We start from the raw sequence: 10896 nt of genomic DNA on the forward strand, positions 1-10896 counted from the left end.
ACCCTCGTGACAGGCCTGTACTTCCACATCGTCGGAGAAGGCGTGGTGCGGCTCACGGACAAGTCCAAAGTGAACACGTCGGACCGGGAGAACTACATAGACTTCCGCATGCGGCTGCTCGGCGAGAACACGCCCAAAGGTGAGCCCGCGTGCAGAAACAATAAAGACGCCTCGACGCGTGCCAAATTGTGTGTCCGCGTGCTGTGACCCAGTTTTGCTGGATACCTGGACGGACAATTACAGTGCGCCGACGAAAGGTGCACATTATACGGGTGCAGTTGGCCGATACTGAAACATTCCGGGCCGCGTAAGCGCGCCGAGCAGCCCCCTTGAAGGCTCGCGGTAAACTTATCCGCACCTTAATTATCCGGCAGTCTCATTGTTACAAGAAGTAGCCAGTGAGCAGGTGTGGAAGCATAAATTAGGATTCCTTCCAGGCGTCATCTCTTAGGAACAAGACGACCTCAAGTACGTGTAATAGGGACTCACAGTGCAGTATACATGAGCTTCGTAAGAGCACAACAGGTGTAGTCTTTTTATTATTATTATTCCCGTTTTACCTATTCATTCAGTTCATCCTGTCATCATCCGAAGTGACGTTTCCTCGATTGCTAAGTTGTAATATCCTTTGGAACTTTTAAATTGAAAACTAAATTCTGTGGTTTTACGCGCCAAAACCACGATGCGATAGTGCGTCGTAGTGGGTGACTCGGGATTAATTTTGAACCTCTAACGGGCACCCAACGCACGGTACATGGCGTTTCGCCTCCATCGAAATGCGGCCGTTGCGGCTGGGGTTTGATACCGCACCCTCGGGCTGAGAAGCGCCATGCCAAAGCCACTACACCACTACGGTGGGTCCTTTCGCACTGTGCCACGAATATTCACAAACACATGCTTCTGAAAGCTTCAGCTGCTGAGATTTGGGTTACAGGCTCGGCTCCGTATCGCGAAGGGCTGATATTCACCGTAAAGTAACACATAAATGTCATAATACTGAGATTGTTGCGTATTTAAATAAATATAAGTGCTCAAAAGTAATCCTGAGCCCTCCTTCCCTCATTTCTCGTAGCATCCGTGCAACGGTTTACAATATTTTCCCGTCCGTACAGCATACCGATGATAAGGGCATAGAATTAATGCGACTAATTCAGTTTGACTATCGTTTGACTGCCGCCAATCGGCAACACGTAGTGGTGAGCACTGTTAGGTATAACTTCAACATACCTTCTACTTTAGGGGGGAAATCTGCCGAATACGACACCTAATGATGATGCCGATAAAAGAAATAATAGTTTTCTTTATTTTGTGCTAAACATCAACTGCTATAGGCTCGTGAATACTAATGAGGTGTTCACCCTAACAGTGCTCACCACTGTACATAAAAGGTAACGTAATCAAAGCAACATATTGGGCAACTCACAAGTAAACATGTTCAAGGAAAGATAGGTGAAATACTGTGATAGATTAAAGCTCTGGAGACTTAACTCTATATATGTTTTATTGCACACCCGCCGCATGCACGCAGGCTCACCCGCGAGAGTGGTGTTCCTATCTCCGGGCGTGCACTCGTTCCCGTTCAAGCTAGGCCTTCCGCTGGGGTTGCCCTCCACTTTCTTGGGCAAACACGGCTGGGTGCAGTACTTCTGCAAGGCGGCCCTCAAGGAGCCCAGCGGGCTGACGCACAAGAACCAGCAGGTCTTCATCGTCATGAGCCCCATCGACCTGAATCTGGAGCCAAACTTGCTCACGGTATGCGCTCGTACTATTCTATTTCTGGCATTCCCTAGACCCCGAACGCTCAGGACCTCCCACACAAATTCTGTGACTTATGCCGCGTAGCTCACGGACCAATGTGATTGAAAAAAAGATCAGTGCATTTGTTCTGAACCATACAACGCAGAACTTATATTTAGTTCAGAATTCGTATGGAACATTTGACATTTGGCCTTGTGGTTCACAAGGGTAAGCGAAATGGGACGACACCCGTAGTTCACATACATGAAATCAATACATAAGGCAAGGTATACAGAAAGAAAAAAAAAATTCCGACAAGAACACATGCAAACTATTAAACAGTCAGAATGCTCTAAGTAAAAGTAAATGCTCTAAGTAAATTAAAAAAAAGTTAGGTTGTCAACACGTGTGGGTTTAAAATACTGTTACTTCGTTCGAGGTGCCCATTTCTGGCTGTCACTCACTCCTGCGTACTCTATTCACCAACAGTGTGTTACAACTCTCGCGCGCAGCAACCATTTCACTGCGAAGTGGAGGAGAGCCTGGGCATGGCGTGCTTCTCGTCGGGCCGGCTGTCGTGTCGTGTGAGGCTCGACAAGGGCGGCTACGTGCCGGGCGAAAGCATCTGCATCTTCGCCAGCATCGAGAACAACACGCGCGTCTCCATACGCAAGACCAGGGCCGTGCTCACCGAGGTATGTGATGTGTGCGCATACCAATAGCTGCGCCCAGCCTTGGTTCGCAGGTCATCGGCAACGCAATACAGCACTTCGCTGGCGCTCATTCGGCCTATCAGCGTTTCTTTCTCTCCCCTTCTACCAGAAATTTGAGTAGCGCGTCAGGATTGGCACTTTCACTAGCATAATTGCGCGCGAATGGTGACTTATAGTGCTGGTGATTTGGAATGAACCAAGAGCATGCATGTTTATCGCAAATGCGTCCGAGTTGTGGTTCAAGTTACTCAAATGCCGGACTACCGACGCGTGAGGCCAGGTATATGCAGTCAATATATACAGTGTACGGCCAAGAACCGTCTGATGTGTACCGAACTCCCGAAGCTTTCTGTTCGCTACAGCTGGCGCCGCTTGACCAGTGTATAAAAACCCTCTCACCATTCTTCTCACAGCTAGCGGTCCCCAAATCTCCCGAAAAGGTCTTCCGTATGCGACCGCCACTGCAACCACTAGTTATATGGAAACTTCTTTTCCGGAAGAAAGTCTTGCAGCTTGCCGGTGCTCATAGTACTACTAACATCAAAGTGAAGGGGGCATTGAGGCGAAACGCCCTTACACGAAAGCTTCGTAAGCCCAGCCCCAGTTGCTAGCAGACCCATATCGATCACTGGTCCGAAGAAACTACGGCCTGTTATTTCTCGCTCGAATGACTTCGACCGTTTGTCCGTGCGACGTCTAGACGTGCGGAAGGCGGTGCGGTGGGATAGAGAGAGACAGCCGTCACATATGCCATTGTGTTCCCTTCGCAGACGATCCAGTACACGGCCAAGAACAAGGTCGTGCAGGCTGAGACCCGTGAGCTCGCCTTCCTGGAGAAAGGCCGCATCGAGGCCGGCACCACGGACCAGTGGCGGAACGAGATGCTCTACATCCCGCCCATACCGCCCACAAATCTGCGCGGCTGCCACCTCATACGGATCCAGTACGACGTCTACGTGAGTGTTACATCTGTCGCTGTCCGTTATGATTACAATCGACACTTATGATTATACGCATGTATTGATGAACAAATCTACAGGGTGGCTTGATGTCTGTGGTAACTGTGTTTCGACCGTCCAACAACAATATAACAAACACTGTGAGGTAGTCACACTCTCAGTCAAGAGGGTCTCTCCGTTCGCATCTTATATGTGTGGTTCTTCGATTTCCTTATCGGACTTTCTTGGAATGACGCGCACGCAAACATCTTTTAGCACGATAGGATATTCGTGACATCATCATCGTCGTGTGTGCATTGTCAAGTTCTTGGTGACATTAAACATTAAATACTAAGGTGTCCGGAATTTGAAGCAGAACGTAAGAAATTAATAGATGAACTCAAGCGCAAGACAGCACCACACTCAAACGCAAGTGATATTTTGCTGCCGCGAGGACATTGGATATTTAGGAGGGAAGTGCCTTCGGCTCCTCCTAAGGTTCCTCCATGTTAAAGGGTTGGGAAGTAAATGGTGGGCCTTAGGGGTCGTCGTGGTTCGGATAACGCGGAACGTATTGGACTCCATGTCAACATGTGTTTGATACCTGGTGTTCTTAGTTGTACTGCGAAGTGTTTCAGACCATATCGCGGTTGATAAATGGGGTTCAGGGGGAGGAATTTCCGGCAACTTTTGTAAGGGAAGATCCGCCTGCAGTAAGCAACATCCCTCGTCATCCTCCTCCTCCTCGTGGCATACATAGACAGCAGCAGGTGATAAGTGTTGGTGACGCTCAGCGTTCCACCTACAACATTCTGTCGCATTTTCATCATTATGACATGTCGAATTCATCACAGCCTGTGATCGACATAAGTTGTCAGGCATACGTTTTATCGGCGATGAAACTCAATGAAAAGCGCACAATATGTTACAGTCTCATTTTCACGAAGACAACTGTTTTACACCACTACTTTAATTCATAAGCTTGATACAATACAGTTTTCAGACAACGCTGTGGAATGCTCGGAAAATGTTTTGCCGGAAAGCACAAAACCGTTTGATCGCCTTACGAGGCTGGTCTGATGGCCCTGGTACTTTTGAGGTTTTGGGTGAGATGAGACGAAGATGAGAGGAGAGCCCTTCGCACAGCTTTGGCGCACTTAGACGACAGGCCTTTTACAGAGGAGAAGATCTTTGGCCCGTGGCCTCGTGCGTCTATTATGTGCAAGGCTACAAAGGTGCTGCTGCGTTTTTCTAATTGCAGGGGCCTGTATGGCCAGCTGCGATTAACTCGGCGATGAACGCTTCATTGTGAAACTGTGCAAAGTGTGAATTTCTCTCTTCCTTCTCCTCCTTCAATCCCCTTCCCCAGTGCAGGGTAGCCTAGAGGGCTCATCCTAGTCATACTTCCCTATCTTTTCCTTATGACTTCTCTTTCTTTACACTAGTGTTATACTCACGTGATTTCTATACCTTAAGATTACCCGCTTTCGTGTCAGTAGTCAGCCTGATCTAATTTAACATCCTTGTCTGGCTGACGTTCCCTGCCCGCGCTCCGCTATCGGCTCTTTCATTAAGTCACAACTCAAACAGCGACACTTCGCACAACTCGCCAGCTCTGACCCCGAGGTGCAGCTAGCACTTCTGGGTCACGTAAGGCAGGCGGCAGAAGCCAGTGGAGCCCTGGACTTGGGGGCCCCACCCATCGAGCTCATAGCCTTTCACCCCAACCCCTTTTCAATAAAGAGTTTCCTCCTCCTCCTCCTCCTCCTCCTCCTCCTCCTCTTCCTACTGCAGCAGCACTTCAAAAGCTCGAAATTTTGCTTACGTATGAAACCCTGCTCTGTACGTTGTTTCCGGTGATATATTCATATCAAGCACGATCTCTTGCGCTTTTGTGGACGCAGTTCATCATCTCGCCCAAGGGACCCGGCAAGGAGATCCGCCTGCAGTTGCCAATCATGATGGCCACCTACCCGATTCGCAACAGTGACGGCACGCTGCAACGCAAAAAGGGCACCCACTACCCGACCGTGCTGCCCGTCTTCAGGCCGTGGCTGAACACGGACAAGTTCAAGACGTAGCCAGCTTCCGACCTCGCGTACACTTTTCTTTAGAATATCTGGATAGCTTTCGAATCTCCAGCAGCTATGCCTTCTGCGTCCGTGGAGGGTTGCAATAAGCTCGGCATGGGCAAACGTGCATCCTGCGAGCATCGTAAATGCCCGATAAGGCATATTTTGCAACTGTTGTCAGCTCCGTCGATTTAATCACGTTGCCCATGTCCTTGCTACCGGCGCAAGCTTCGATATGCGCTGTCCCCAGTTCCGGGGATGTACGAACCGTTCATGTAGTTCACGAACAGCATATTCGTAAAACAAGAGTGCTGTGGTTCCTTGTAAGCTAAAGAAACCTCCGGCAGAGTTGAAGCTTTTGTTATTCGCATTTCTCCTCGCCGTAAAAAGAAAAGAGAGAGAAAGAAAACAGAGTGAGGCGAATAGTCGGGCTTCACCAAATATTCGCTGGGATCCCAGCTACAGAAACAAAGTCGGACGACACGATATAAATATAACGAAGTTTGGTCCGAAAAAGAGTTTACCGTTATGTTAAGAACTGTAGTATCTAGCTTGCCATATTTCTCGTAAAAGACAGCGGCGAAATGCAAAATTATTTTCTGTTCTCACTGATCGCCGGTAGGTGGCTTTCCTTTGCAATATGTCTCAAAAACAGAGTGATTTGCAGCAGTATGTGTAGTTGTCCTTCCAAAACAGATAAAAATATCGCCTAGTAAGAAAAGGCCAATTTGTCATCGCACTTATGAGACTTCACTTTTTGTGAAAGCCAAATGTATTCGCACTCAAATCCAAGACTGACGTTCCGGCGACCGAGTTGACATTTTTGAACGTTAGAAAAGAAGGGTTCTTTCTATCTATCGATTCTAGACTAAGCTTTACGAGCATGTAGGATGGTTTTCATGTTAATGTGAACGTGTGTTTGTTACGAATAAGAGTAATTTAATTAACAAAAGCGTGAGCTATACTGTATAGGGTTAATTTTCTTTTAGTGTGCGTGCCTAGGTATCAAGGTTTTATAATCACGGCAACCAGCAACGACAATATATTATACAAAATATGTTATACGGCGTGAAAGTTTCCGGCTATACGTGCCAAAGCGATCATCGAATCTCAGCGGTAGTAATAATTAGTTGTGTGTCATTTTCTTTTTCTTTTTTGTGCAGTACGTGACTTGTGCTGACCTTACGTGAAGTTTATGTGTGAACACTAACTTTTGCAGTCTGTTTGCTCTGGCCATCCTAATCTAAAAGTGAAGTAGTCAAATATATTCACCGCACAAACTTGTTTCGACAACAAGTGTGCGACCAATAAGCGATCGAGCGGCTTGTTATTACGTTGTAACCCTAGAGTTACGATTCTCAGAAGCAGTACCATTTATGTTACGTACGCATATGAAGTGCTCACTAACACAATAGTCGTTTGTGAATCGATAGTTAAGCTGGCACCTTAAAGTTCATTACTTTTTTCTTTGTGCTCACGTGTACTTTACTATCAAATATGAAGGGACAGGCACTTTCCTGTGCAGCGCCACGGAAAGTTGTCACCTCGCGGATATCCTTGTGTTGCGTGTCAATTCAAATGCGTGATCTGAAACGCAAGATTGCATCTCAACTAACAACTTGGTTTGTTTCACAGTAGCTTAGTTTAAAATGAGCCTAAAGAGAAACATTCAACCAATTTAGGGCGGCAACATATTTCTCCAAAGCTTTATTTCAATTATATGAACTGAAAAAAGTGTTGATTGTTAGCAGTGAAAATGAAGCGCAGACTTCTGCTTCGTGAATTTCATGCCCCAATAGAGGATTCGATGGCGTTAGTGTGACGTCAGAGATTTCATTGTTTTTATGCATTTCAGCCGTTCTCGTGCAAGAAGAAGTTGCCAGCTTGAGCCCTTGGGCGCTTTCGATTGCAGCGTAAACATACTTCATTGCTTAACACTCACCTACCATCTAGTAGAGGCTTTCAAAACACGTGACATCACGGTGATGTTTTGGAGGATTTTCGAAGTGTCATCATAACAACCCGGCGTTTTATTTTTGCGTCATTTTTGGCTTACTAAGCCTCCACTCACGATAAGATTTCCCTATGTCTAGTTTTTCAGAAGTGTTACCTGCCAATATACATTGTTTAAGATTGTGCCTTAGTGTTCCTTTAACACAATACGCCGTACGAGCGACTGCTTGTAAGCAAGCATGAAAGTCAAGCCGGCAGACTATCTACAAATGTGTGTGAAATAATTACTTTTACATGATAAAGAAAGTGTTGGGCGCTTGCGTACCAGCAATGAAAATTCTCGTCCACAGACGTGTTCTTCTTAAAGCTTAGACTGCCATTTTATAAAGCAGCATTTGTCTGCTAAACGCCGCCAGAAATGGATGCGAGTCCTGTGCACAGTTACACCTAGTGAATGAAGCGATTTCGTTAGGCTTGCTGAGGTGACTCATGTTCTACACCTTTGAGGTGGAAACAGGCTTACGGAATACGATAATTTCAAGAATGTCTAAAACGTCTAAACACTCAAATTGCGCTAAAAGTGCAACGGCGTTGACAGGTTGGAGTAAAACTGGAGTAAAGTTTTCTTGTTTGTTTTGTTTTTATTGAACTGAAAATTAAAGGAAGAGATTTGGTCACCTATAATTGTGGGGACTACTCCTTTTCACGTGGTAATAATAATAGTAATAATGAGAAGAAGAAGAAAAAGAAGAAGCAGAAACATATTGCCAACTAAAAAGTAACGCCATAGGTTCGGAATATCTAGAGCGGAACTAGATAAGAGAGCAAAATAAGCCCACGTGTACTCCTAGACATACTGGAACGGGCTTCGTGCGATTAACAACGTTTTCCAGGATAATGGGATCAGTTGACGTTGCTTTGAGTGACAAAGTTCAGCGCACCTCAGCGCAAATGCGCGAATGAAGTTGGGCATTTTAGGACAAAGCTTGTGGTTGTTTCAAGAAACCTCCCTCATCGTTTAAGTTCGCGGAGGGCAAGAAAATGGCATAGCGTGGGTTTGTTCACTAAGTGAAATTTGTGTGACGCGAATGACCTGCATATTTTTTCATGTTATGTTGTTTCTCTTTGTGCAAAATAAAGAACGTACACATGCGCATTGCTGTGGTATCCCAGTGTCCTTACTTCATGCCATCTAAAACAACAAAGACGGGTAAAAAGAAGTGCCGTCTAAATCATAAATAACGGTGTCTGATAGGCATGCTGCCCCAATGGCAGTGCCGTTCCTAATATTCAACTTTGAAACGAAATTTTACGAAGAGCACGTAACACACACACACACACACACGCGCGCGCGCGCGCGCGCGCATATTTCTCGAGTGGGGGGGCAAACCGCAAACCACCTGCTCCTCTCTCTCTCTCTCTCTCTCTCTCTCTATATATATATATATATATATATATATATATATATTGCGAGACAGCTGTTAAACCTCGACGGTTTATTATGCAGGCCGCGCGCTGAAGCGAATGGCGCTGGCCATGATGATGAGTATATACAGATGAAGAAGATGAAGGGGTAATATAATGCTCACACAATTACCCCCGCGCATGGAAGCGGCCAACCTGGCCGCTGGCTATGGCGGCGAACGCCGCATGAAAGGCTTTAAACGTGAAACATGCACAATCTCTGTGGTACGGCAGCGGCCGTCCAAAGGCGTAACAACGGGTGCGACACGATAGTTAACTGGCGAAGTCTGTTCCTGAACTGTGTAAGGCCCGACAAAACGGGACTGAAATTTCTCGCATAAACCAGGAACGCGAACTGGAGTCCACAGCAACACTTCGTCTCCAGGCTGGAAGGAAACGACATGGTGGGATGCATCATAGCGAGTTTTGCGGTCTTGTTGACTGCGCGTCGGTGTCGAGGCGGGCGTGTTGGCGACACTGGGTAATTTTGCGAAACAAATTGCTCACACGTTGATGTGGACGATGGCACGGGGACGTCAAAGAAAGAGATGTCGAGGACAGTGATTGGTTGACGACCATACACAAGGAAAAAGGGCGAGTACCCCGTTGTGCGTTGGACGGCCGTGTTGTAAGCGAAGGTGACGAATGGGAGAATAACATCCCAATTGGTGTGATCAGGGTTGATGTACATTGAAATCATGTCGGACAGCGTACGATGAAAGCGCTCTGTGAGGCCATTAGTTTGAGGGTGGTAGCTGGAAGTCGTTTTATGGATGGTATTGGACGCACGGAGAACATCGTCGAGAAGTTTAGACAGAAAGGTCCTGCCGCGGTCACTCAAAAGAATACGTGGGGCTCCGTGTCGTAAAAAGATGGTTTCCAAGAAAAAGGATGCAACCTCCGCTGCGGAACCGGAAGGTAGTGCGGCTGTTTCAGCGTACCGTGTCAAGTGGTCTACAGCTGTGACAATCCATCGTTTACCGCCAGCCGATAAGGGTAGTGGACCATACAAGTCGATACCAACTACTGCGAAAGGAGCTTCAGGACACGGGACAGGTTGTAGCAGTCCAGCCGGAGGTGAGGTCAGTCGTTTGCGGTGTTGGCAGATCGAACAGGAAGCCACGTATTTTGCTACGCTTGTTGCAAGTCCAGGCCAAGAGAAGCGGCTGCGAATTCGCTCATAGGTTTTATGAAAACCAAAGTGACCGGCAGTGGGATCGTCATGAAAGGTCTCCAGTATCTGGGTCCGAAGTGATCGGGGAACTACAGGGACCCAACTGTGTCCTTCGGGATGAAACACGTACCGGTATAGCACCGAATTTTGAATCTTGTGGTTCTTCAACTGCCGACGGAGTCGAGCGTTAGGTGTGCGAGAGGATCCCCGAATACGTTCCATAACGGAGTGGCAGTAGGGGTCACTACGTTGGCAAGTTGCAAACGTATGAGAATGGCTAGGTGGGAGCCGGTCGAGAGCTGCGAGTGAAGGAAATGCAGGAGAGACGTCCGGCGGGTTGCTCACGGAAGGTGGTAAGCAGGCAGTATTTGAAGACGGTGGTAGGGGACAACGAGAGAGAGCATCGGCATCCTGGTGTTTCTTTCCAGACTTGTAGGTGACGTCGAAGTCGTATTCTTGTAAACGAAGTATCCAACGGCCGAGACGGCCCGTTAAATTTTTTACCGTCGCCAACCAGCACAAGGCGTGGTGATCAGTAACGACCGTAAAGTGGCGGCCGTGCAGATAAGGCCGGAATTTTTGGACGGACCAAACAACGGCAAGACACTCTTGCTCGGTAATCGTATAATTTTTCTCTGCAGGTGTTAGCGTGCGACTTGCGTATGCGACCACACGTTCTTCGGAAGTTTGCTGACGTTGCAGAAGAACAGCGCCGATACCATGGCCGCTGGCGTCAGTATGTAGAAGAGTGGGTGCGGTGTTGTCGAAATGACAAAGCACAGGTTCGGACGTGAGGGCACGCTTGAGGGCGTCAAAAGCAGTTTGGAATTCGTCCGACCATACAT

The 10896-nt window shown here is 47.3% G+C and overlaps 1 protein-coding gene across 2 annotated transcripts in view; it reads left to right on the plus strand.

Moving 5' to 3' along the window:
- LOC119442502 (arrestin domain-containing protein 4) overlaps positions 1-8569 on the plus strand; it is a 31080-nt gene extending 22511 nt beyond the window's left edge. For both annotated transcript variants that reach the window (XM_037707404.2, XM_049662210.1), the window contains exons 2-6: positions 14-139; positions 1529-1752; positions 2250-2432; positions 3221-3406; positions 5293-8569. In XM_037707404.2, coding sequence (XP_037563332.1) covers positions 14-139; positions 1529-1752; positions 2250-2432; positions 3221-3406; positions 5293-5469 — 896 coding nt within the window. In that variant the 3' untranslated portion in view covers positions 5470-8569. The remainder of the gene's footprint in view (positions 1-13; positions 140-1528; positions 1753-2249; positions 2433-3220; positions 3407-5292) is intronic.
- Positions 8570-10896: the final 2327 nt, after the last annotated feature.

The sequence above is a fragment of the Dermacentor silvarum genome, chromosome 2, assembly GCF_013339745.2.
Source record: "Dermacentor silvarum isolate Dsil-2018 chromosome 2, BIME_Dsil_1.4, whole genome shotgun sequence".
Taxonomy (NCBI): Eukaryota; Metazoa; Arthropoda; class Arachnida; order Ixodida; family Ixodidae; genus Dermacentor; species Dermacentor silvarum.